Source organism: Delphinus delphis, chromosome 17 (genome assembly GCF_949987515.2).
Source record: "Delphinus delphis chromosome 17, mDelDel1.2, whole genome shotgun sequence".
NCBI classification, from domain to species: Eukaryota; Metazoa; Chordata; class Mammalia; order Artiodactyla; family Delphinidae; genus Delphinus; species Delphinus delphis.
This window is the reverse complement of record NC_082699.1, coordinates 45,159,815-45,187,621: the sequence shown is the minus strand read 5'-3', so window position 1 is coordinate 45,187,621 and position 27,807 is coordinate 45,159,815. Positions and strand designations below refer to the sequence as shown.

Sequence of the window (27,807 nt, the reverse complement as noted above, 5' to 3'; positions counted from 1 at the left end):
TCCTTTAAAAACTAGTCGTTTCGCGCATTCAGCTTAGTTTTCATAGGAACACTTCTTTTCATACTTATATTTCATAACACTTAAGTAACATACCATTTTAAGTAATTATAGCCAAGTATAATGGCATAGTTCGGGAAACAAATATGGGACTCTTAATAAGGCTATAACTGCTGATAGAAGCTGAAGGGAGTTCCAGAGAGTAGCCGAAAAACTTATCTGAAGTATTTAGCCCAAAGTCATGGGCATGATTGATGTTTACTTAGGAATGAAAGGCCTAATGTAAAGCCAGTCTATTAGGTAAGTAGGATTTGGTTAATCCAGCAAATTAAGTGATGGTTCATTCTATCAGAACAGTAGGTGGGAACATTGCTTTATTTAAAAGCCTTTTCCAATAATTTTGCAAGAGATTAGGGGAGAGAGGGGTACTGGTTAGATCATGAAGGGTCTACTATGTTATAAATTAAGGAATGTGGGACTTAATGGCCGTATGAAACAGGCAAAGGAAGTGACACCAGATTTTGCCAACAACAAGGTGTGTTGATAGACATGCAAAAATAATTCTGCTCTTATAAAGAAAATCAGAGCTTTTGATTTGACCATTTTTTTGGATTTCTGATCATCCAGTTCTGTTCTTTGGACTAACTTTCTCCTTTTACTAATGTCAGAAATAGATTCTCAGTGCCCTCCATCATAGTTTATCACATTCATATATTAACCTTGGGGTTTTTTTTTGGAATTGGGGCTTTAACCTGTGAAAGACAGGGTTTTTTTTTCCCCCCATGAATATATTACCTATTTTCATATCTGATGACTGGTTCTACCACGTAGAGGGAGCCCAGTATGTGAAATAGTTCTTCATTTATAATATTAAATGTTATTGGACCATTTAGATTAATTTGACCACAAGTTTTTTATTCCAAAATAGGTGATCTTTGACACATTTATATTGAAGAACATTTGTGTGTATGAGAAATTTTTTAAAAGTCAAAATTATGGGTGTTCTGATGTCAGCTAAGTTAAAAATTAATGTAGTCCATTGCAATTCTAATAAGCATTAGAATTTTTTTTCTAGAATTCCTGAGATATTCCTCTTGTGATTTCATCCTGGTTTCCATAGCTCTTTTCTTTATTATGGTTTTACATTGAGAATAAACACTGCTCTTTAGAGGATTTAGAATTGCTGTCAATTTCAGCGTGCTACAAGCAAGAGTTCATCTTCCTTTTGAAACTACCTGTCCTTTCTAGCCTCTTAATTTTTAGCACATTTTCTAGACTTAATCAAAATGACATCTTGGACTCAACTTTGACTTCATTTTCTGATTGCAAGTTATTGCTGTGTTGCCTACATCATAGGTTCTCAACCGTTTACATTGTTGATACTCATTTGTATGATGCACTCCCGTGGGTAGTACTCAGGATTATTTGCCATTGCCATTGTACTAGTTAGTAGTAGTTCTGCCCCTTACTCTCCCACTCAGAAGCATATTGGCAAGAAAGTGATGGTGTGAGGAAGGGTAAACTTGACCTAATTTTAATGGACAGAAGCTAAATTGTAAACCTTTTACAGCTAGTGGTGGTCATTCACTCGGACTTGCTATCTTTACTGTTCTTTTCCTGGTTCTATGCTATATACAGACAGCTCTTACTCTTCTTACCGTTTTATAAAACAGTGCTTTCCTTCTGTTCATTTGCTCCATCTTTGCCAGAATACCCTCTATAACGCCTTCAGCTCTAGTTTGGTCTTACTTTCCCTGACACAAGCCATTGCTGATTCCCATCTTTATGGCCCGAGGGTTTCCTGAGGGTTTCATTACTCTGATTTGTAACTTATTTATTTATTTATTTTGCGCTCACGGGCCCAGCTGCTCCGTAGCATGTGGGATCTTCCCGGACCGGGGCACGAACCCGTGTCCCCTGCATCGGCAGGCGGACTCTCAACCACTGTGCCACCAGGGAAGCCCTGTAACTTATTTTAATTTTGATATCCATGTTGTTTTTGAACTTAAGAAGATTGGCTCTATTTCTTTATTCCCCTTAAAAACAGGACCATTGACGTTTGTGGTATTTAATATGTAAAGTATGCTGAAGGAATGATACGCTTAATATTTAGGTGGCACAAATTTGAATTTGGCTTGGGAGAAATGGCATGCTTAGCCACCACATTCTTATCAGTTCCCATTGTACTAAGTACATTTCTTTGCAACACGTCATTCTCCTTTATTCTCTAGTGAGCATTTCCCTATAATGATGAAAACTTGTATCTGTAAAAATTGCTATGCAGTAGCAGTTGTCGTTTGTCACTGATATAATTTTGCATTTTCTGGCAAGGTATAATGTGACATAAGTAGTGATGTAGTATTAAATAGTCTTATATCTTGGCAGATTTCACTAATGTTTTTCTGGTGACGTTAGTTTGCTATAGTGTGGATCTTGGGGGCAACAAAGCATGGTTGAATATATCTGACTTCTACCAGTATGGTCCTGTTGTATGGCACATTCATGTTTGTTTGTATTGGAATAGATAACTAAAAGGTTTCAGCATATAAGCTTTTTCTTTCTTTCAACAGAATTTGTGAGTTTTCTTCCCTTCTCCCCCAAATAAAAATACGGTTACGATGGTATTAACTACAGGTAGGATGGCAAAGTAAGAATGTAATGACAGTCAGTCAAATGTTAATCTATAGAGTTAAGTAAGTCAAACTAAGATTTGTCCAATTGGTTGACTTGTATGCATGTTCATTCTTTTAAGACCTAGAAAAGGTGCAGTTTTTGTAGTATTGGAATTTCATTTATTTGAATTGCTTAATGAGTTGGACATCATTAGAGAAGTTAGAAATGTTTTAGTGGAGGTTAACTTCCATCTCGCAAACAAATTCCAGGATCTACGAGTTTTTTTAAATTAGCGGTATTACCAGGGAACCCAGTGGTGAGTTGAATGTTTCTCATCTAAGTGATTAAATACAAATGCTTTTCTGAGATAGACCTACTTCTCTTGTTGATCCAAGACTCATGAATTGTCAACTCATAATTATTTTTGCCCCTTAAAACAACATACATTAAACACCATTGCCCAGAATTTCAAAGGAATACTTGGACCACATTCAACCAAGGGAAACGTGATGAAAATCCTACTCAAAACACATTACCTTTAAAATGTGATTCTGGGAAATTGACAGTTGAGGACAGTGTATAGGTAGGCAGTAGTATTCTTAGAACAAGCAAATTCTCAAGTCAGTAATTTGATGAGTATTTTACTACGGTGTTTAGAAGATGTTTGGAAATGACATCAAATGGATCATAACACTTTGTTAACAGTAATGACTTTTCCCTTCAGTTTACCATTTGATAGTTTCCATCTGATAAGAGAGGATTATCATCAGACTTAAATTTAATTGGGTCATAGGGATAAGACTTGAAGAATAATCTTATGAATATTTCTAAAAAATAAACTATAATGTGTGCTGCTTTACTTTAAAGGGGTGATACAACCTAGCACAGACTATGCAGATTTTTGGTGTTTGAATTTTTAAAATTCATTTTATGACTCTGGGCAGGTATTACATCTCTGTGACTCTTATTTCCACATCTGCAAAATGGAAATAATAATAGCATCTACCTCTAGGATATTTTATATAGAGTTAATACATCCCCGTGGTAATAGTAGATAGCAAATATACTGCTTACCTTCTTTTGTGCTTCTTTGATATCACTTCATTGTGGCTTGATTTATTAATTTTGGATTAAATTTAAGAGAATTTTAATAAACTGCTTAAACTTTAAATTTAATATTTATTGATTACTTGCTACTTTATAAGCCCTGTGCATAAAGAAAAACATAATAAATATAAAAAGCCTCTGCTCATAAAAAGAATCTCAACAGCCTAGAGGGGAAAGTACTGTGTGTTGGTCAAATTCAGAAGAGCTGGTCTTCAACCTTCTTTTTTAAAAGTGGCTGATAATCTGGTCCCACTAAGGAATTATACACAACACACAATGTGCATGTGCAAGTTTTAAAAAACACTATAAAAAATGAGGTTTTTAAAACAAAAAGTGCTTTGTGATGGAAATATTGGGAAATGGGGCCTTGATTGGTGAGAAACTTCAACCCAAGTAGGTCAACGTTAATGCTAGCTCTGAGAAAGGCTCTGGGGAAGGGGACCCTAGTGTCAGACAGTTTTAGCAGTTATCACTCAATGCTCAATAATTTCTTTTTGGTACTTTTCACCATCTTTTCATCTTTAGGAGGTACATTTCGAATATGACTAAAATACTAATTTAAAAAAAAAAACATTTTAGAACACACCAGGCTTTCTATCAGCATTGAGTTTTTATGTGGTTGTCTTTTGTTTCGTTTTTGGTAAGAATCAGGGAGCCAAACTACTCTGGCTTTTTAACAGGAATTAAAATGAAATTTTAGGCTGGTTTCAACATTCCTTAAACACCATAGAATAATATATCTTGGCTTTATCAAATTCCTTGTTGCTATTTTAAAAGTTAGATGGTGCAGATTTGCCATCTATTTCTTATTAGTGGAAAATGCATTCAGTTAAGTGACTGGTCAGAGTCCTCTATGGTTCCATCCTTGAAGTTAAGAAGCTCTGTCCCTTCATATCTATATGACTTTATCATTTATAGAATACCTAAAATTTTACTGTGTGCCAACATTACACAGAAAGTCTTCAAATACGTACCAAATTAGTTCTTGACACCATCTAATTCATTAGCAGTTTTGGTGGAGCAACTGGTGGAGTTGCAATTGAAAGAAAGGAAAGCAATGCAGCCACAAGAGGGAGTAAGAGAATAATTTCTAAATTGATGGGCCTTCGTTGCAATGAAAATAGCTGCTTGCCTTTTAGAATTTTGAGACTTTAGGAATGATAAAAGTCTCAGGGGCTCTACAGAATAAAGTGAAAGTTCTGGGAAAATTCTCTGTGCACAAGGGAATTGTGCAGGACCAGAATTGTGAACTTCTCCGTTGTGCTATAGAATTTGAATTAAACTTCATATTGGGGATATTATTTAAAATGACATTTGTGGGGCTTTTGAGTTATTTAATTGAATAATAAATTGGGAGGTGAATTTTATAGAATCATTGGATTTGGGGCTTGAAGGAGCATCTACCCTAGCTTTTTCATTTTCACAGATCAAGAAGCTGAAGCAAAATAAGACTTTGTCCAGTTGTATGACCTGTATGCTTGTTTGTTAATCTAGGAGAGATCCTGTTGCATTTAATTTACGAGGAGTGCCCAATTTTTGTTGCATTGGAATTTCATGTATTTGAATTGTTTAATGAGTTGGACATTAGAGAAGTTAGAAGTGTTTTTTAGAGAAGGTTAAATCCCATCTTATAACTGGAAAAATTACCACTTTGTTTAAGTGATGGCTTTAGTTTTAGACTATATTTTAGGGTTCTGTACTTAAAATGAAAATAGCAAGAATCACACTTGAGGGCCTTGTGCCTCAAGTTCTTGGCACCTTTTCCCTTTTAGCCATCGGCATTTTTTGTGCCTGATTGGTATGAAAGCGCACTATCTATATCCTGGCCTCTTTTCCTTTGTGTTCAGGGAAGAGGGCCATGATAGTACAGTCTAAAACAGAGCAATGGGTTGTAGAGGCTTGGTCTTCCCTGTGCACACATCTGGTGAAATCAAGTCAAAGGAGACACTTGCCCAGCTATGTTTTCAAATTGCAGTCCGTAAATGTCTCATTAGAGGTTGATTCTTTTGCTTTATTATTCTGGGACTATTTACTGTTTGCTTAGTGACTTTTTAATGTATATTAATTAATGGAAATTGAATTTAACAGTATAACCAATTGTTGGAATACTCTCCAAGACAAAGTGGGAACCTCCTCTCCACCCCTCATTTTAATTTGCAAACACATCACTTATTTTTGTGACATTTTTTTCTCCTAAATACAAGTTGTACCAGGCCAATAAGGAAATTTGAAAAACATAGATGAGCACATAAAGGGTATGAGAGTGGAGAACAGAACTCACTGATAATGTTGTCTTCCAGAAATAGTCATTTTTTTTTAATCACTTTAAAAAAATTATTTATTTATTTTTGGCTGCACTGCATCTTCGTTGTTGACGGGCTTTGTCTAGTTACGGCGAGCGGGGGCTACTCTTCGTTGTGGTGCACGGGCTTCTTATTGCGGTGGCTTCTCTTGTTGTGGAGGACGGACTCTAGGCATGCAGGCTCAGTAGTTGTGGCTCAGTAGGCTCTAGAGCGCAGGCTCAGTAGTTACAGGGCTTAGTTGCTCTGCCACATGTGGGGATCTTCCCGGACCAGTGCTTGAACCCATGTCCCCTGCACTGGCAGGCGGGTTCTTAACCACTGCCCCACCAGGGAAGTCCCCTAGAAATAGTCACTATTAAGAACGTTTTTCTTTAAAACTTACTTTTATATAAGTGTAGTATTAAGTAACCAAAAGTGAAAATAGCCTCTTCTACATATGGTAATTAAACTGCCTTTCTAACCATTTATTTTTTAACTTTTTATTTTGAAATAAGTTCAAATTTTCCCGTATATCCTTTACCTGATTCCCCAAATGTTAACATGTGTAACTACAGTATAATGATCAAAATCAATAAATTAATAAAATAATGGATAAAATAAACTATTATATAACCTATAGCAGTTACAAATTATACCACTATAATTGCCTAATTCTGGTCCAGAATTCAATCCAGGATCACAGTTTGCATTTCATTGTCATGTCTCCTTACTCTTCTTTAATCTGGATCAGTTTTTCAGTCCTTGCCTTTTGCCACTTTTTTCAAGAGTACTGGCCAGTTGTTTTGTAGAATATCCCTCAGTTTGGATTTGTCTGGTGATCCCTCATGAGTAAACTCAGATTGTGCATTTTGGGGAAGAACTCCTGGAAATGATATTGTGCCCTCCTTGGTGCATCATATTAGGAGACACATGTTGTTCTGTTACCAAACCATTATCTTTAGGTAGGACATTATATTTTCTAATTTAAACAGCAGGGAGGACTTCTAAAAACACCCTGTGGTGCAAAAGTATCAATTTTTTTTTTAAGATAGATGCCCCATAAGTATGATTACTTTATCAAAGGTTAGAACTAAGTATAGTTTGCCAAAGTCCTTTTTAAATGGGTTATGCAATTTTATAATGAATGGATTACTCTTTTGAAAGGGGGAAAAATCCCAGCTCTATAACTTGTGATTTTCCTTTGAAATACATTTTCATTACTTGGCTTCATGTATTCTAATTGACAAGCTAAATCACAGCCACTAGCCCAGTGATTTAATTTGCATAGTGGCAGGTGGTCATTCTTTAGGGCTGAAATAAATATATAAATGGTTTACAATGAGTTCTTGTTAATTTTTTAAAGTTTAGTCTAAGGACCCTTACTCTCTACATTTTCTGATTCCCATTTAAGAAAAAAAGGAAAGGACAAGTGAGGAATGGTGGGGGGCGGGACGTGTTCAGTGCGTTAGAGAAGCTTTCCTGGGGTGAAATTTAGAAGGAAGGTTTTGAAATGAATGCTACTGTGAAACACAAGAAAATCGAATGAGGAGGTGCCATGATTTTTGCTTGAAACTCCCATCACTCCTCTTGGTGGCAGAGTTGTAGTACCAAAATCTAGGTGTCCTGACTTGCAAAGAAATTTACTCTACCTTGCTGCTTCGAACTGTCCTCCCACCCTATCTCTGGTGAAGCTTTGTAGTTGTTTGTCTCCCTTAGTTGCCCCCTCCAGAGGCATTACATAGTACCTGGTGCTTATCCAAGGGTCCTGAAAGCATATTAGGGTATGCTTTGGCTGCCCTTTGGCTGCTGTTTCTGAATATATGTGCTTAGTACAGCACCCAAACACCTGTCATTTTTGAGCAATTTCTAGGTCTTTAAAGAATCAGAACATTGTTCCTTTTTGAGCAAAATATTCATTATGTAACCTACAATATCAACCTCAATTTTTACTACATTTTATCTTAAGTATATATTTAGAAGTTTGGTAAGATGATGAACTTTTGATAGTCTTGATGTTAGGCTTTTCTCCTTTAAGATTGTTCTAAGTTTCCTCTGCTATATTTAAATGAAGCAGTTCAAATTAGTCTACAAATTCGGCCTGGGGATTTGATGTTTGAGTGCCTAATATGTGCAAAACGTTTGTCTTTAAGGAGCCTATAAGTAGATTAAGAATACGTATGTGAAAAGTCAAAGGTGCAAAATCATAATTATTTTAAATTACACTTGCTCTGGATAACATGTTGCAGAGCATAGGATATAAAGTTCAAAAAACAAAACTCTTCTGATGTCATCCCACTTCCTCAGAGGTAATGTCTAATCTTTTTTGTATCCTTCTGGGAACTTGCAGTGCCCACTCAAACAGTTCTGTCCTTGAAGAATATACACAGGTAGGATCATATACAAACTGTTCTGTAAGTTGAACCCACACACTTTGTTGTATATCTTATGCTTCATTCCATACTGGCACTTACCGCATTCTTTTTAACGTCGGTATAGTGTTTGATGAGTGTAGCAATCTATTTAGCTAGTCCATTGTTGATATTGACAGAAATTGGGATATTTCCTTTTGTTTTTCCTTCAGTTGAAAGCTCTTCAGACCTGAGAGGTACAGAAAATGTAGACTAAACTGAATATTTTTGAGAATTGACTTGAGGGAGAACATAGTGTTAGAGCTGGGTATATTGAAAGGTGAATGGTACAGATTACTTTAAGTCAGTCAACAGTTCTTAGAGTGATCTGTGGACCCCTGGGAGTCCTGCTGGGGGGAGATTCATGAGGTCACACCTATTTTCTGTCTCTTTTACAGATGAGAAACCTGAGGCCCAGAGAAATTTCAGAACTTCATCAAGTTGACATAGCTAGTAAGCAGTGAACTGGGATTTGAACATAGGTAGTAAGCAGTGTAAGCTTGTGCCTTTTACAAGTCTGCTGTAAGAAGAACAAGTACTAACAGAAAATGTTTCCTTTATCTTATGTACTTTGATATAATTTAATCCTGTAGGTTTGTTTTTGTTTTTGTTTTGCTGTAATTACTTCAGTGTATTCCTTCATCAGAACCTTCAGGAGGCACCACAAAACCAGGTGGGAAAGCCCAGAGCTTAGCATGTCCCCGCCCTCTTTAATCTTGTGTTTTTAAATGAAAGTTTTTTGTGCATTATTTCACCGCTCTTATTAGATACACAAATTTTTGATTACGGAACCTGAACTGAAGTACTAAAGTTGAGAGTACAAGTGCACTAAAGCAGATTTTTTGGTTGTCAAGATCCCCATGTCTTATATTTACATCTAACTGAGTAGGAGCTGTGATTGGTGCTTTCCTGTGTATATAAACTATATTCTCATTTAGACCTCGTAGCGGCCTTTTGAAGTAGATTTTCATTTTAATCATTTGTAAATATATTTTTTATTTAAAAAATCATTTTATAAAATTAAATTTATTTCTTTAATAGATGAGAAAACTAAGACTCTGAGAGATTAACTTGCCTGAGATCTCAAAATTGATGAGAGTGGGATTTAAGGTCTTCCTGATTTTAGTTTATACTGTTTCTATTACACCAATCTGTTGCTCCAAGAAGTGCTTGGATGCCCAGAGGTTAGGGCCTTGCCACCAGCTCAGGCTGCAGTTTTGGTGTTTTAGATAGTTTGTAGTCTTGATTGTTCCTACAGATTTGATATTTTACTCTTCTTAATTTCCAGCTGTAATCATATTAAAGGACAGTGAGAGAGGTATATCACGAGAATAGAGATGGATTTTCAGTTTACAAACTTTTTATTAGAAATATTTGACCACAGTTAGAATTGAATGTTTATTGAAATTCCTAGTGGGGGCAGGTTGAGCCTAGCTCAAGAAGGGCAGTCAGAACTAGATAACCTGTCAGTTTGTGTGGTTCCTTAATGTTAATCCACTCCAGAGTCAAAGCATTGATGTTATGTAGACCATCTTTGGATCGAGCACGTGCTAGAAACTATTGTTAATATATTCTGCCCTGGGTAAATTGACTGGCTTGGGGGAAAAAATCATTACTTGACCCCATATCTTAAGTGTTCTTACAACCTAAGAGGTTAATTGTACATGGTGCTGTAGAGGAAAAAAAAATCTTTTAACTCTAAAATCTCAAGCTCCACATAATTTATCCATTGATTAGATTAAGGTTCAGCGCCCTCTCCAGAACTATAGCATGTATTTAGCTCTGGATTATAAACCATTTACAGAGACATTTCAGATGTGGGCTTCATGCTTTCAATCCCACATAATGTTAAATGGGGATGGCTACTGTATAAAGTCAGAATATGCATTAACTCTAATTCAGCAGATTAATTTTAGGTATTTTTAAATGGCCATGGTTATCTTTAAAGGACAGTAGCTGTCATCAAAAACATTTTTTTAAACTGCTTGAGGGGAACTACTGTGAATCTCTAAAACAAATTCTATTCGGCAAGATCCGTATTGACACTATATACAGTACAACTGCTCTTCAGACAAGTAACTACTCCCTCCCTGTTGTGTGATAACATTTTAACGTTCATATTTAGCATATAATGCTGATGTGAAAATTTTTAAAAAATCATATAGGTAGTGATTATAAAAAGATTTAGCTTTTTAATTTTTTCTACAAAATATTCATACCATTTTTCCATTTTCACTAGTTCTTTTCAATTTCATATTAATAATTCATAATCAATACCAGTAACTAAGAAAAAATGCTTCCATCAATTGTGTGACAGAAACTGCTATCTGTTTAATAAAACTGAGGCTCCCCTCTAATTCCTGTGCACACAGCTAGACCAAATTTCCCAGTGTCCCTCTTAAATGCAGGCGAGTGACTGTTTTTACCAATGGAATGTACATGCGGGCCGTGGGTACTGACTCCAGGCTACATGCTCCTTCATGTTATTTTTTTCTCTGACTGGCTAAAATGGAGATCAGCTCAATATTAACATTGTAGTCTCAGTTAAGTGCTTGAGTGTAAGATGTTATTAAAGTTTGTGTTTGACCTGAAAATCCTTTTCTGTTATAAATTACATTTAGATTAGAAAGTCAGTGTTATATGGAGAATTTTACAAGTGGAAGGTTCATCAGTAGTCAGCCTAACCATTATTTTATAAGTAGAAATTGTGACACCTCATTTGCTTCTTTCCTTATATTAATGCTATGTCTCCTTTTAAATTTAGATTCTCACAATGTCCCACAGTTGTCATCACCTCCACTTTACTACTACAACATGAATGAACTATAGGAAGTTGTATACTTAGCACAGGGTATTTTCTGAAGTTTTTGTATGTTGAAAATAGCTATTAGTTCTTTCCTCTCTTCATTTTCTCTTCTCCAGTTTTTCTTGTCACTGCTGCTTTCTGATAAGTGCTGCTTCCTTTTTTCCCCCTGTTTTTATTTCCATCATGGTCTTCTCCCTACATTTGCCTTTCTCCTCTGGCTTTTAAATCCGGAAAATTGAACTTTTATTTCTCTTTGGTTAGTTTGATAAATTAACATACTTAATCACCTCTGTAGTGTTACAATTAACTTAATTCAGTGAACTCTATATCTTCCATATCTTAGAGTTGAATGAGACCACATCTTATTTGTGAATCTCCTCTAAAAAATAGTGATTTTTCTCATTTCTCCTGAAAATCTCTGTAAGAAGAGTAGAACTTGCTATCTGACGAGATGGCCTATTCCGAATTTGTTTCGTAAGCTTTCTCATACTGAGCAGAAATCTGCCTCTGCCCAGATTTAACTAGTCTTGTCTTCTGGAGCCATTCATGTCATATTCTTTCAGTTTTCATGACTGTTTCCAGTTTTCATCAACACTCTTGCTTGCTTTCCTGGATACTCTCCAGTTTGTCAAATCCTGACTTGATACTTTTGGCGGGGGATGGGGGGGTGGTGAGCCATGCAGCATGTGGGATCTTAGTTCCCTGGCCAAGGAATCGAACCCATGCCCCCCCTGTGGTAGAAGCCTGGAGTCTTAACCACTGGACTGCCAGCGAAGTCCCTATTTTTAAAGGAACAATATACTCTAGGTTTGGTTTCCTCAGCACAGCGTAGAACTGAATCATCATCCTTCATTTTGATTTCTAATTGGTATCTTGGAATCATATTCTCCTTCTTAGTAGGCATATCATCCTGCTGAGGCAGAGAAAACGTAGAATAATGTTGTAGAACAGGTCAGATTGCCTGGTTGGAGTTGTACTGTCACAACTTAGCTGTGGTTTTTGAGCTTGGCGCCATTTGTTGTCTTCTATGAGATGGCGATAATTGTAGTTTGTACCTCATAGGTAAGGTTATGGAAGGATCAAATTAATCCATGTAAAGTGATTAAGTATCAAGAATGGCATGTTTATTATTGAAAATGATGTTTTTATTATTTTTCTCAGTTGTCTATTGCTGCATAACAAACCGATCAAAACTAAAACAGTGATTTATTCTGTTTTGTAACTCTGTGGCTTGTCTGGATTCTTTTGGACAGTTTTTCACATGGTGTTGGCTGTGGTCGCTCATTGCTGTTTTCAGCTGGGGCTTAAATATCCAAATGGCTTCACTAAACATGTTTCATGACTGGGGCTGACTTGACCTTTCTCTCCAGCAAGATAGATTTTTTTTTTTTTTTTTTTTTGGCTTCCGTGGTGGTGCAGTGGTTGAGAATCTGCCTGCTAATGCAGGGGACATGGGTTTGAGCCCTGATCTGGGAGGATCCCACATGGCGCGGAGCAACTAGGCCCGTGAGCTACAACTACTGAGCCTGCGCGTCTGGAGCCTGTGCTCCGCAACAAGAGAGGCCTGCGCACCGCGATGAAGAGTGGCCCCCACTTGCCACAACTAGAGAAAGCCCTCGCACAGAAACGAAGACCCAACACAGCAAAAATAAAATAAATTAACTTAAGAAAAAAAGAAAGAAAAAAAACCTTAAAAAAATTTTTAAAAGGATAGATTTTTTTTGTTTTTTTTTAATGCTGGCTTAGGGTTCCAAGAGGGCAAAAGGGGAAGTTGCTAGTCCTCTTAAGGATTAGGCCTAGAACTGGAACAGGAGTCATTTTCACCGCATTCTGTTGGTTAAAGCAAGACAACAAAGTTAACTCGGACTCAGGAGAAAGGAAATGAATTCCACCTCTTGACAGGAGGAGTGGCATACATGAACAGGGATGGTAGGGGAACTGGTGGAGGACATTCTGTTCTTTCATAGTTAGCTTTTTGAACCAAATTTAATCTTTAATCCAGTCTATCTTGCTTTTTGTTTTTTAAATTTTAATGGTTCTTACCTTTATGTCATCAGAAGATTTTAAAAGTTCGTCATTTATCCCTTTCTCAACTCTTTTATTTAAAAAATTTCTCATCCCTTTCTCAACTTCTTTTATTTTTAACAGCTTTATTGAGGTATGATTGACATACAAAGAACTGCACGTATTCATTTAATGGGTACAATGTGATGAGTTTGCTTTTTCAACTTCTTGTAGTCAGCATTTTACCAGAAACATTCGCCACTGTTGATCCTTCGTCCTTTTAGTCTATCATTAGGCCAATAAACAGCCTGACTACTGGTATCTTGCCTTCTTGTTACTTGTAGGTTCTGGTTAATAGCTTTAAAGTAGTTTTTGCCGTTGTTATTGTTTAAATCAGATGTTATGGCTAAATTCAGTGTTCAGCTTGAGGGAAGAGGTGCTTAATTGCTAATTTAAAAATTCTCAGTGTGGGTTACCCAAATGTAAAACAACAGTTTTTAGAGATATAGAAGTTATTACTCATAAAAGATGAGTTACAATTTCTTATGACATTTATTGACACCTTGCCTAAATAACTTCTGCAAGTTTTCGGACGTATACTTTAAAGTTTTACATTTTAAGTGATTCACCCTTAACTAACTGCACATGTTTGTGGCCCTCATCTTTACGTATATACAGTGGGTTAGATAAAAGTCATTGAAAAGTGAAGGACATGATGAGGCAGTGTTATTCTGTTTCTGTTGTCTTCCCTGCTAGACATTTTATCCTCAGACTTAGAGACTGTCTTGCTCACTATTCTCAGTGCCTAGCCCGGTCCATTTAAGTATTGAAGAATAAATGAATGTAAAAAATATGTTGAAGCAGTAAAATACGAAATAGAAATGCCTAGGTAGAGAATTGATTTCATGGTTAGGCTTTTACTTGTTGTCACTTCTTTCGTTTGAAAATATTCTTTGTCAATCTTAAATATATATAAATGAGCCAGAGAGCAGTTCACAATCGAATTGTACATGGAACCTTCTTTAGATTTATATATATTTTTCCCGCTATTTAATTTGAAGTGATTTGTGAATTCTGGTTAATCTCAATACACTTTTTCCTTAGTTGGACTTCATAGTCTAACTTTTAGCCTAGCCAGTCAAAAGTGGAATTTGTCCTTCAAAGTGTGGAGTGCCACAGGTTAAACCTAGACTTCTGAATCCAAAGCCATTATGCTATACCGTCTCCCATAGTGGAATGAATAATGCATTTTGTATTAAGATATAAAACTTGAAAAAGCCTGGTCATTTGTTTCTTAAGTTAAAAAAAAACACTTACTATACTAAATGGAACTATCTTTTGCTGTTTAGGCAGATCCGCAGATCCCCAAAGAGCAGCTATAGTGTTCACAGAGTGTTCATGCCTCAAAGAGGATGATGGTGTTTAAAGGACAAAATGACGGGAAGTTTGAATTTTGCCAAGTCTTAGGTTATAGGCATTCCTTCTTCGGAGGAAGCAGTGGTCTTCCAAGCCCAGAGGGTTCCTTTATTTCTAGTTTGGTTGAGATTTCACACTAGAAGCTGCCTCACAGTTTAAATGAATCAATGAATGAATGAATTCCAAAACACTTTTGCAGCTGAGAGATCTTTGAATATGAAAGTCTGGGTGTGGTGTAGTAAGAATTTTGTTATCCTAACCAAAGTGGTCTTCTGATTTCAGGCCAACGGTTTCAAATATCAGTTAATAATCACAGGAAACATTATTTCAGGTTGAATTCTCATCTCCAACCCTTTCCTGTAATGCATTGCAACCTGCTCCTACTGCCAACTTGGAACTACCCACTTCATCTGAGTATCTGTTGCTTAAGTTGCAGAAAGGGGGAGAAGCCGGGTTAAAGCTTACTCTCCCACTCACCATTTGGAACATAATGAGGTAGACATACAAAGTTAGAGTTACTATTTAAAAGCATTTTTCAGCCTGTTTGGCATATAAGTAGGTGCTATATAAACTACTGGGTTACTACCAGAAGAATAGAAACCAAGAATTAGATACCCTTTTTCCTTGTAAAAATTGAGAATTGTTTGGGGCTAAGCCCAGTTGAAAATTGACTTTCACCTTGATTCCTAGAGTGTATTTAGTAGGAAGAAGTGGAGTGTTTAAAAAAATTTTTTTTGCCTAATTCTACTACTGGAATTATCTTTCTCCCCCTTAAAAAAAAATACTAGTTTATTGTGCCTTATCCCCCTAATACAGTGAAATCAAGTTTTTCTTTAAATCCGTTGTAGAATATAATTATTAGCATGTTAGGATTTACTTAGCTTAGATTGTTATAGTTTTGAACAGAATTACGTAGAATGAAGTTTAACCCGTTTGGGGTGATCGGTAAATATGTATCTTATTAGCTGAAAATCACTTTAATGAAACTAAAGGTTTACTCTTCAGATCTTTAATTCTCATACTCCTACCAGTGTCTTAATTTAGTTAGGAAAAATAAAACTTTGAACAGCTTTTTACCTGTTGTGAGGTATTACTTTAATTGTAGTCTTATAAATGACGTTTTGTTCTTTTGTTCTGTTTCCTCTGTCATGGACTCTGGTAGTGTCTATTATACTATCGGTTTCTGCTTAAGTCATATATTCCTCCAGAGTACCAAAAAGTTAATCTCTTATGTTCTTTGCATTCTAGTGTCATGACTACCTTGAAAATGAAAAGTTTGCCATTTTGTTAAATAATATAATAATAAAGCATAATAACAAATATAATATTATGAGCTATCATGCTTTCACATTCATTGAAACATGCAGTCTTTATCAGCATGTAAATTGATAGCACTGTGGGGGAGATGCCAATATTCAAATTATCATCCTTAAATAATAAGCTGAACACTAATTTCAAATTTTAAGTATTACTGTCCAAAGCATTCTGCTCTTAAACCACAAATTTACGAGTCTACAGCATTCAAAAATTGTATTATTGGCAATGACTGGGTATTAAAGTTTTATAACTTAGGCTATAGTATGCTCTTAAAAAATGCAGATTCTTTCAGTTTTGTAAATATTTTAGTCTTATTATGACTGTTTCTTTTCTTCCCAAGTCTCTTTTGGAAAAGTTCTTGATCCCCAATGCTTCACAAGCAGAGAGCAAAGTCTTCTACTTGAAAATGAAAGGAGACTACTACCGCTACTTGGCCGAGGTTGCTGCTGGTGACGACAAGAAAGGTATGCTGCCTCAGCCTGCGCTGGGCGCCTAGAAAATGACACGGCACGGAAGGAGTCCCTTCTGGAGTTAGAGAATTGTTCTGTTGTTTTTTAATTGTTCAGAGCACTAAATGAAGAGTAATAATGGACTTTGCGCTCTCTCTCTCTCTCTCTCTCTCTCTCTTTTCTTCCTTCCCTCCCCTCCCCTCCCCTCCTTCTTCCCTCCCCCCCCTTCTTCCCTCCCCCCGTCCTTCCTTCAACTAAACAGTTGACCCTTGAGGAACACAGATTTAAGCTGCACAGGTCCATTTACACAGAGATTTTTTCTGTAAATACTACAGTACTACATGATCCAAGGTTGGACATGAAGGGCCGCCTACAAAATTATACTCAGATTTTCGACTGCATGAAGAGTTGTCATCCCTAAACCCCTTGTTGTTCAAGGGTCAACTATATATCTACTGCTGAATAATTGGTATTCTGAAATGTATGCTTGTTAACAAGCCAATTTTATGTATAGGAATGTTTCCTCACAATTTTAATAGTGGTTATAGTATAACTGTAGAGCAGTACAAACTAATTATTAAAAATAATACTGAGATGGTTAGAGTTATTTTGTCTTGACATTGATCAATGGCTAGTGTAGTTTTCCAAACGAAGCTTTTCTTTTTTTTTTCTTTTAAATTGAGGAGCCTTAATCAGTTAAGGTTGCTACAGCTTAATATTTCAGAGTTTATAATTGGATAGTAAAGGTTTGGTTTGAGGGGTGAAGGTGAAGTGCAAACTTTTATCGATACATTTTGGTGCATTTTATTATCCAGGGATTGTGGATCAATCACAGCAGGCATACCAAGAAGCTTTTGAAATCAGCAAAAAGGAAATGCAGCCAACACATCCTATCAGATTGGGTCTGGCCCTTAACTTCTCTGTGTTCTATTATGAGATTCTGAACTCCCCTGAGAAAGCCTGCTCTCTTGCAAAAACGGTATGTATTTTTTACCTGTTATGTGGAAATTTAGTAATCATTATTATTGGAGCATTGAAACGTATTTTTTTTTATCACAGGCATTTGATGAAGCCATTGCTGAACTTGATACATTAAGTGAAGAGTCATACAAAGACAGCACACTAATAATGCAGTTACTGAGAGACAACTTGACAGTAAGTACATACCAGCATCATGAGCAGTTAACATGGCGAAGAGATTATAGGCATACCTCTGTTTTATTGTGCTTCGCAGATACTACGAGTTTTACACATTGAAGGTTTGTTACAACCCTGTGTTGAGCAAGTCTATGGGTGCTGTTTTTCTCAAAAGCGTTTGCTCATTTTATGTCTCTTGAGTTCACATTTTGGTAATTTTCAGTGTTTCAAACCCTACACCAGCAAAAATTTCAACTGCTGAAGGCTCAGTTGATGATTAGCATTTTTTAGCAATAAAGTATTTTTTTAACAAGGTATGTACATTGGTTTTTTTTAAAGACATAATGCTGTTGCATACTTAATAGACTACAGTATGGTGTAAACATAACTTATATGCACTGGAAACAAAAAATTCGTGTGACTCAGTTTATTTTTATATTCGCTTTTTTTATTCTTTTTTTTTTAATGTAAGATCCTATCTGCTTTTAAAACTCTGAAGAAAACCATCTTACAGAAACTGAAATATTAGACTAAGGACTAAAAATGTATCTTTTCATTAGTTACATATACCCATTGTTAAAATTCTGGTTTTTAAAATGACTTTGTAATTCATGGTTTTGAACTTTCAATTACATAAGCCGTTTTATTTTTCATTTCAATATAGTTGATTCTTTTCTTTCCATTTTAGTCACAGAAGAGTTTTGCTTTTAGTATCAAAAGCATACTTAAGTTCTCTTTTTTTTTTAATAATTTTTATTTATTTATTTGGTTGTTCTGGATCTTAGTTGCAGCAGGCGGGCTCCTTAGTTGTGGCTCTCAAACTCTTAGTTGTGGCATGCATGTGGGATCTAGTTCCTTGACTAGGGATCGAACCTGGGTGCCCTGCATTGGGAGCATGGAGTCTTAACCACTGCGTCACCAGGGAAGTCCCTTAAGTTCTCTTATTTATTTATTTATTTTTGGCTGCGTTGGGTCTTCGTTGCTGCGTGCGAGCTTTCTCTAGTTGCAGCAAGTCGGGCTACTCTTAGTTGTGGTGCGCAGGTTTCTCATTGCGGTGGCTTCTCTTGTTGCGGAGCATGGGCTCTAGGTACTCGGGTTTCAGTAGTTGCAGCACGTGGGCTCAGCAGTTGTGGCTCGCGGGCTCTAGAGCGCAGGCTCAGTAGTTGTGGTGCACGGGCTTAGTTGCTCCGAGGCATATGGGATGTTCCCGGACCAGGGATTGAACCCGTGTCCCCTCCATTGGCAGGAGGATTCTTAACCACTGCGCCACCAGGGAAGCCCTCTCTTCATATTTAAATTCCATTAAAAACAGTGACCATAAAGTTGCTTCTCTATTTTTGTAGCTATGGTAGGGCATTAATAACTTTAGTTACAAAATTTCAGATACTCTACAGAGTCCAAGTGGACATCTATTTTGCCTAGTCTCTTAGTAAAAAAAAAAAAAATGACTTACTGTGGCAGGTCATGATTGTCCTTGGTATACTGCAGACTAAAAAAAAAAACCACAATGCCAGTACCACACTGAAAAAATATATAGTTAATACCTTAATAATATTAAATTTCTAGCATTCAATTTCCAGTTGTCTTTTTGTGTTTCTTTGTATTGTCTTTTTTTTTTTTTTCTTCCAACAGTTTTTTATTTACATTGGGATCCAAATAGTCTATATATTGCAGTTGGTTGATATGTCTCTTTGGTCCCATAGGTTTTCACATTCTTCTCCTTCACATGAATATTAAATTTGAAGTTTTGAGGCTTGGGTGAAAAAAGTAGCAAGTATCTTCTGTGTGCCAGATAAAGAGCTAGGAATGAAGATTATAGTTTAGTGCTACTGGTTTTTATTAGCTTTGGGGCATTTGTTTTGGGGACTGTACATCATCATTGTATACATTTAACTTTTCTCAGCTTTATTTTATCTAGCCCATTGCCAATTTTCTGAACCAGTTATATTCTCAGCAGTTTTTTGAATGTCATTATGTACTTGTTTATTATTAAACACTGAAAATTATTTTAGAAAGTATAATTGGAGGCTCCCTACACACTCTGGAGATTATTTCAGTCAAGAGGATAAGGTATAGAGTTCCTTAAGGAATGAATCTTTTTATGTATATCAAATGAAAGAAGCACTTAAGTTTGTTAGCTAATTTTAATATTAAGAATTTTTCAAATTTTTCTGGTTTGAAATGATGAGATAGTTCTGAAGGGTAGAACTTGAGACCTAGTCACTACTGAGTTGTGTTATCACTTTTTGAGAAGGTCTGATCTGAAATATATACTTCTAGCTGAATCTTGGTATCAGTATAGCATGAAGAGCGTATTACAACAGCTGAGTAAGAAGAAAACCAAGGTTCTGATTCTGATTCTGTCACTATTTACTATGTGCCTTCTCTGAGCTCTTGTCGTATTGCCTGTTATCGTTATAGGTTGATTGGATCGCTTATCTGTCAAGTAAAGAAATTTTGTCAAAACTATCTAGTATCTGAGTCTGGATCTGGTTGACCAGTATTGTTAACACATAACCCTAGGAAGAGAAATATAAATATCCTTCATCAAAGTTTTAATGTTTATATGGAAAAAACAGGATCCATGAAAGAACTGGAAAGAGATGATAAAAAAATAATTCCATCTTGTCTTACAAGACCACCAGTTTTATAGAAGCTTACAGACTTCTAGGTCATTCAGATAACTGTATGATGTTCAAAGAAGTCTCCTTTCCAGGCCAGTAACATATTTGGTTAATAAATAAATAAAACTAATGGGTGATTTGGGGGATAGAAAAATATTGGGCTTTCCCCCCCTTCATTCTGCAGTGTATAAGCAATATAAAATTTAAGGTATCTTGAAACAATCCTTTTATAATTTCCTCTAAAAATCATTATAGAGTGCTAAGACTTGTAAAAAAAATATTTGAAACAGCTGAGATAATTTTGAAATCATCTTTTTAAGCTGCTGAAAAACTGTAACAATCTAAAAATTAGTAGACACCATAGGCCTACTACTATGGGACAATTCAGTTTTTACCTCTTCGAAGATTTGGTTCTGACCATACTGTTTTGTGTTCATCTATTTATTTTGAATCAGACAAATTCACAAAGGTAGTTTTTGTGTTTTTTTTGTAAACTAAAAATGTTAGTTAAATTTGTATTTTAGTTCTGACTTGATCCTGACTCTTGAGTTTCATAGAGTGTGGTATTCTCTTTAGAGTGGCAGTCTAAAGTCTACCAGGGGAAAGTAGTCAGCCTGAGCTCCTTGAGCATGGGGACTGAATTTGATGATTCTGGTTTAGTTGCACTAAACTTACACATCCGTCTCTCACTGGGGCTATTTGGGACAATCTACTATTCTGATAGCTATTGATATTTAGAACTGTAGTGTTTCTATGATTTCTTCTACTTTTTCTTCACCTATGAATAACCAAGAATTTCCTGTATCTGACTTTGTTATTTGAAGACAACTCTGTTGTGTACTTACTATGCTTACAGAATGATTAGGGAGGAAATAAATGTATTATGTTGATGTCTTTTATATCTTTTTTTAAAATTTATTGTATTGAAGTATAGTTGATTTCCAATGTTGTGTTAATTTCTGCTATAGAGCAAAGGGATTCAGTTATACACATATACATTCTTTTTCATATTATTTTCCATTGTGGTTTATCACAGGATATTGAATATAATTCCCTGGAGGCGTTTTACATCTTGAAGCTATCTTAAATGCTGCAATTTTTTAAAGAAAGCCTTCCAACAAAAACTGCTTAGATTCTGGTACTTTGGCATATATATTAAGGTTTTTTTAAACTGAAATATACTAAAATTTCTCTCTCTCCCTCCCTCCCTCCCCCCCCTTCCTCTTTTAACTAGTTGTGGACATCGGATACCCAAGGAGACGAAGCTGAAGCAGGAGAAGGAGGGGAAAATTAAAAGGCCTTCCAACTTTTGTCTGCCTCATTCTAAAATTTACACAGTAGACCATTTGTCATCCATGCTGTCCCACAAATAGTTTTTTGTTTACGATTTATGACAGGTTTATGTTACTTCTATTTGAATTTCTATATTTCCCATGTGGTTTTTATGTTTAATATTAGGGGAGTAGAGCCAGTTAACATTTAGGGAGTTATCTGTTTTCATCTTGAGGTGGCCAATATGGGAATGTGGAATTTTTATACAAGTTATAAATGTTTGGCATAGTACTTTTGGTACATTGTGGCTTCACAAGGGCCAGTGTTAAAACTGCTTCCATGTCTAAGCAAAGAAAACTGCCTCGTATTGGTTTGTCCTGGTGGGGAATAAAAGGGATAATTGGTTCCAGTCACAGGTGTAGCTGTGGGTACTTTAAGGTTTGGAGCACTTATAAGGCTATAGTAGAAATAGATACCCCATGGATATTACATGTTAAACCATGTGTTATCTGTGGAATACTCAAGTCTCAATGTGCACACCATTGACTACAGCTACAGAAGCGTTCCTTTAGTTGTGACTCAATTTACTCTGGATAAGGGCAGAAACGGTTCACATTCCATTATTTGTAAAGTTAACTGCTGTTTGCTTTCATTATTTTTGCTACACTCATTTTATTTGTATTTAAATGTTTTAGGCAACCTAAGAACAAATGTACAAGTAAAGATGCAGTAAAAATGAATTGCTTGATATTCATTACTTCATGTGTATCAAGCGCAGCAGTAAAACAAAAAACCCATGTATTTAACATTTTTTAGGTTTTTTTTTTGCTTTTGTGGGTTTTGTTTTGTTTTGTTTTTGTTTTGTTTTTTGGGTTTTTTTTTTTTTTTTGATACTTGCCTAACATGCATGTGCTGTAAAAATAGTTAACAGGGAAATAACTTGAGATGATGGCTAGCTTTGTTTAATGTCTTATGAGATTTTCATGAACAATCCAAGCATAATTGTTAAGAACATGTGTATTAAGTTCATGTAAGTGGAATAAAAGTTTTATGAATGGACTTTTCAACTACTTTCTCTACAGCTTTTCATGTAAATTAGTCTTTTGGTTCTGAAACTTCTCTAAAGAAAATTGTACATTTTTGGAAATTTATTCCTTATTCCCTCTTGGCAGCTAAATGGGCTTTTACTAAGTTTGAATACAAAGTTTATCATAACAGCAAAATACTACTAAGATAGCTACTACTGTTCCCAACCATGTCCCTACTTCCCCATCCCCCTGAAAAAATTTTTTTTTTTTTTTTTCAGAGACAGGGGGATTGAATGAAAAAAAAAGTAATGTGTTCCATTTAAAATTTTGGTATATGGCATTTTCTAACTTAGGAAGCTGCAATGTTCTTGGCCCATCATGACATTGGGTAGCATTAACTGTAAGTTTCGTGCTTCCAAATCACTTTTGTTTTTAAGAATTTCTTGATACTCTTATAGCCTGCCTTCAATTTTGATCTTTTATTCTTTCTATTTGTCAGGTGCACAGGATTACCTTTTTTAAGCCTTGTGTCTTGTCACCAACCGTTCCTACTTGGTGGCCATGTTCTTGGGGAAAAGGCCGCATGATCTTTCTGGCTCCACTCAATGCCTAAGGATACCCTGCTTCCTTTGCTTGCATCCCACAAACTATTTCCCTCATCCTATACACTGCAGCAGATCTCTCCCTAGTTGATGAGATTGTGTTTATCTCCCTGTAAACCCTACCTATCCTGAATGGTCTGTCATTGTCTTTGCCTTTAAAATCCTTCCTCTTCCTCTCTGAATAATGATGGGGCTAAGTTATACCCAAAGCTCACCCTACAAGCTATTTCCTCAGTACCTTGCAGAAAACACCAAACAAAAATACCATTTTAAAAGAGGTGTATTTTTTTTTTCTTTTAGAATGTAAGCTCCTTGAGAGCAGGGACAATGTTTTCTGTATGTTCTATTGTGCCTAGTACACTGTAAATGCTCAATAAATACTGATGATGGGAGGCAGTGAGTCTTGATGATAAGGGTGAGAACTGAAATCCCGAATACTGTTTTGTTGCTTGTTTTATTATGACCTCAGATTAAATTGGGAAATATCAGCCCTTTGGGACAATTGTCCCAAATGTTACATTCAAATAAAAGTGCAATGGAGGCCTTGGGGTCTTTCTTTCAAGGAGAAAAAGATCTCTTATGCATTTGGGACAACATCATAATGCATCTTCACACACAGCTCTTTTCTTTTTCTATTGATTTTTCCTGACCCCCAGGCCAAGGACATGAAATAATCATTTTATAGCTATGGAGAATGAAGTAAGACTGAGGAGATGGGTTTTATTCAAGTAAATTATAAATAAAATCTAAAGCTTGTCTCATTTGCCTATTTATGTGCCTCAGTCTTATCTACTACTTTGATTCTGAAATAAATTGTGATAATACTTCATTAATATTAGGTGTTAATAGGTTTCTACATAGTAGTGCCCAGTAGATAAAGGAAGATTTCCACCTGAGATTTTTTTGCCTTGAGATTTGAACAATAAATTTTTATAACATTTCTTAAATTGCCCCAAATTCAGGCTTCATGTCTGTTTCTGTCAACAGTTTCAGGAATTTGGAGACTCCAGCAATGTAATGTATTTGGTGTGTGTGTGTAGTATTGGAGTTGTTAAATGTATTATGTCCACTTCAGAGTTGTGCCTTGAGAGTGGGCAGGAGTGTGATCAGTTAAAAGGATGGATTTTGCTGCCACTTTGGCCTATGGTCTTGGCTTTTCCAGTTAATAGCTGTTAGTTTTTTGTGTGATGAAGATAGAAATTGGTGTGGGGGAGCAAAAGAATTAAAAGAATGTAATGTCAAGTGGCTTAGTAACTATAGGAGCTCAGTCCTTTTCCTGTCTTCCCTAAAAATAGTCACCAATCCTGCCATGGCCCAGTACATATTTTAAAACTAGTTAAAGCCAATTTGTAATCTGCAATCTTAGATTATTTGAGGTCAGGTCTCAACTTGATTGAATAATTTGGGAACTCTAAAAATGGTGAGATGTTTAAATATCTTCAGGAGGCTCTGAATGTAGATCTAAGAATGTGACCCTTTTCAGCGGTGGTGGCATCATTTAAATGGTTTCTCTCCATTAGGAGAGAATGGCAGTGTGTTTGGATTCAAGTACATCATAGTCACTGCACGAGAGCCTGCAGTGTGTGAGGAACTTTAACTGGTGCTAAGAGATACACACCTTCCTGTGGGAAAAGGTGAAGGAATCATTAAATAAATTGCTTTATTATACTTCGTTATACACCATATAGGAAATTACAGTGGTGGAATTGAAATATCTACAGTCTTAAGGTGGTGGCTTAGATGGGGCCCTTGGAAAATGGCTGGACTTGGATACTTTTCTGAAAATTGCATCTGTAAAGTACTTTTCTGTTATTTTTAGTGTGACCTATAGCAGTCACAATCTCGATTAATTCTAGTTCCTTTTAATAGACTGGAGACCTAAACATAAGATACTGCTGGGTCTTTGTAGGATTTTTGTTTTTTGTTTTTTTAGAAACTTTACAACAGGCCTCTAAGGAAACTGATACTCTTGGATAACAACATGGTATTCAAGAACCCAACACAGTGGTAGATCTGCTTTAAAAGTCTGAAAACTAACCTTAAAAATGTTGCTTGTATACATCCAAGTCTGGTTATGCTACTCACCTGGGTCCTTTGATATGTATGACTGTCAACCCCCAAGTATTTCAAAACTTGATGGTAGACCAACTATTTGGAAGACATATGCTTCTGACCTGTGTACCATAATTACTCAGTTTGTAAGAATATCCAACCATCCTGCTGGTCAAGCAAGCATATGTGTCTTTTGGATGCAGAAACCAAGAATATATTGAATGCATATATTTAGGCACAGCTATTATCAATCCTAGGTGATGCCAGGGACTCCGTTGGTGATGAGTACTTTTTTTCTTATAAGTCCATTTCATAAAATGTCTGAAAGACCAAACTTAACTAATGTTAGTCGAAGACTTGTCCGTAGTAAATTTATTTCCAATTCAAGAACTTCTAAAACCTATCAGTATTTCAGTAGGGGCTTACATTTTTTTTTTTATTATCGGAGGTTGGTTAGGGCCAGTCACTGTTCTGAGTGATTAAGAAGGACTTTTCAGAGAAGATTTATGTTTGAGTCAGACTTGCAGAATGGATGGTATCCGACGGAGTATGAACAAAGGCATCAAGATAGGAGAATTTAAAGACGACTTCCGTGCACTCACAGGTGAGGAACTCTGTGAGAGAGTGTAGGAAGAAGAAATAGGCTCTGCTTTCTAAGTAACAGGCAAGTGGCTTTCACTTTTAATGCTTTTGATCAAATCAGGGTTAAAGTGCTTATTCCCAGCACCCAGTCTCTGGGATTCTAATTTCTAAAGCCCAGGGATATGCATTTACTTCATGAGCTGTAATATCTTAGTGTCCACATTGCTGAAATCTATAGGAGGAGAGGGAATGTGTAACGTTTGGGAAAACAAGGGCGTGTAAAACCATGGCGGCCCCCAGCCCCCAAAAATGAAAGCTGTTTCTAAACTTGAGAACTTCAGTCTGCAAAACAAAAGTTTGTGGATCTGCTCAGCAGATCATGTTTCCCAAGCAGAGATTAATGATAAAGTTTACCTGTCACAAAAGGTTTTTCACATTAATGATCCTGGTTTAGTTTGGAAACAGGTAGGTACTTTAGAACTTCTAGTGTGTCAAGAGAAGAAAGGTAACACATGATTTTATGGGGGTTTTTGTTTGTTTGTATTTTTAATGAATGCCGTTTCTACTGTTTTCCTTAACTCCTGCCATGCATAAAAATCAAATCCAGGGAATTCCCTGTCAGTCAAGTGGTTAGGACTCACTGCCGAGGGCACGGATTCAATCCCTGGTTGGGGAACTAAGATCCCGCAAGCCACGAGGCGTGGCAGAAGTCAAATTAAAAATGAAAGATTTAAAAGCAAACTTTGGAATGTTCATAAGATGTAAATGAATAACTTGCTGACCTTGAAGTTTGTGAGGAAGAATCTCTTAAGATGGACATAGAAAACCTAACTAGAAAAATTATATGTAAATTCAGGATCTTTATATATGAACGTTAATATAAATTCAATTGCATAGAAATTTTTATATCTGGAAGTGGAAAGAAGCACCTGAGAAAAAACCTAGTGGACAAAAAGTTGGTATAAATATATAAAGAATTACAAGAAAATAGAAAAATGGACAAAGATTTTAAAAGTGCATTTTTATAGAAGAGATATCTGATCAATAAATACATGAAAAGAGGCTTAACCAGGAAAATGCAAACCAAGACCACAATCTTGATTAGCATAGTTTGAAAGTCTGGCCATACCAGACGTTAGAGAAGTTGTGGATGGAGATCTCATACATTGCTGATGGGAGTTTAAATTAGTACATCCCTTTGGAAAACAATTTGGTATTGTGAAGTTGAACATTCCACATCTCTACAACTGAGCAATTCTCTGTTGAGCATATCTTTTTTAAGTATTTAAAATACTTGCATGTGTGCTTTCAGGAAATTGAAAAAGATTATTCAGAGCTGCACAATTTGAATTCGAATAAATTGGAGACGATCCAAATGTTCATTGAAAGGAAATGGATATTTTCCTGATGACATCGTCTTCATTTGTGAAAATAAGTCAACTATAGTCCAGTCGGGAACATGGTTGAATTTTAATAACAATATTGAGGGGAAAATAGCCCCAGTAAACTACATAAAACAGTACAATATCTTTATAAAGTTCAAAAATGAGCAGATCTTATGCTTAGGCGTACATATATGTGACAAAACTTTCCTTTGCCAAGGGTATGAATGACAAGTACAAAATTTAGAGGTTAACTGGAGAAGAAGCAGGGGGACAGGCTAGGTCAGGAAGACAAGGTAAGTGTAAGTTATCAGCTTGGGAGCAGGGCGGTGGGTTCACAAATACTCATTAGAAAGATCCATTCAAGAACGGGTGAAACAAGGACTATGATTAATCCAGTTCTGGGCATGAGAAGTCACAGAAAGGAAAGGAACTAAATGAGACAGTACAGTAGGCCAATAAATTCATTAGTCAAAGGCTTGCTTGAATGGTAAAGAGATTGGCACAGTTTTAAAATATGAAAAATAGCAAGTTTGATGAAACAGCATGTGAAACTGTCAATAGAGACTTAAAAATTGCTGCCCCATACATTACACCCTAAAACTGTCCTACGATCCTTTCCATTTAACTCCGCAGCAGCGTGAAGCAAGAACCAGAGATCTGGGCAGAAGAATGACTGAGCTGGGAAGGCTGTATTAGGAAATACGGAAGCAAGTGAAAAGTGAAGGG

General features: G+C 36.1%; 1 protein-coding gene across 2 annotated transcripts in view; it reads left to right on the top strand.

Annotated features, from left to right (window-relative positions):
* Window positions 1-23,603, top strand: part of YWHAZ (tyrosine 3-monooxygenase/tryptophan 5-monooxygenase activation protein zeta) — a 32,338-nt gene extending 8,735 nt beyond the window's left edge. Inside the window, exons 3-7 of one of the 2 annotated variants that reach the window (XR_009516632.1) lie at window positions 16,291-16,414; window positions 17,215-17,378; window positions 17,459-17,554; window positions 21,395-22,860; window positions 22,960-23,603. Coding sequence is in view for 1 of the 2 variants with exons in the window: in XM_059994997.1 (XP_059850980.1) it covers window positions 16,291-16,414; window positions 17,215-17,378; window positions 17,459-17,554; window positions 21,395-21,454 (444 nt within the window). In the remaining variant the exon portion in view is untranslated. Of the gene's footprint in view, window positions 1-16,290; window positions 16,415-17,214; window positions 17,379-17,458; window positions 17,555-21,394 lie in introns of both variants that reach the window. The other variant, XM_059994997.1, reaches the window with a different exon arrangement.
* The last annotated feature ends 4,204 nt before the right edge of the window (window positions 23,604-27,807 follow it).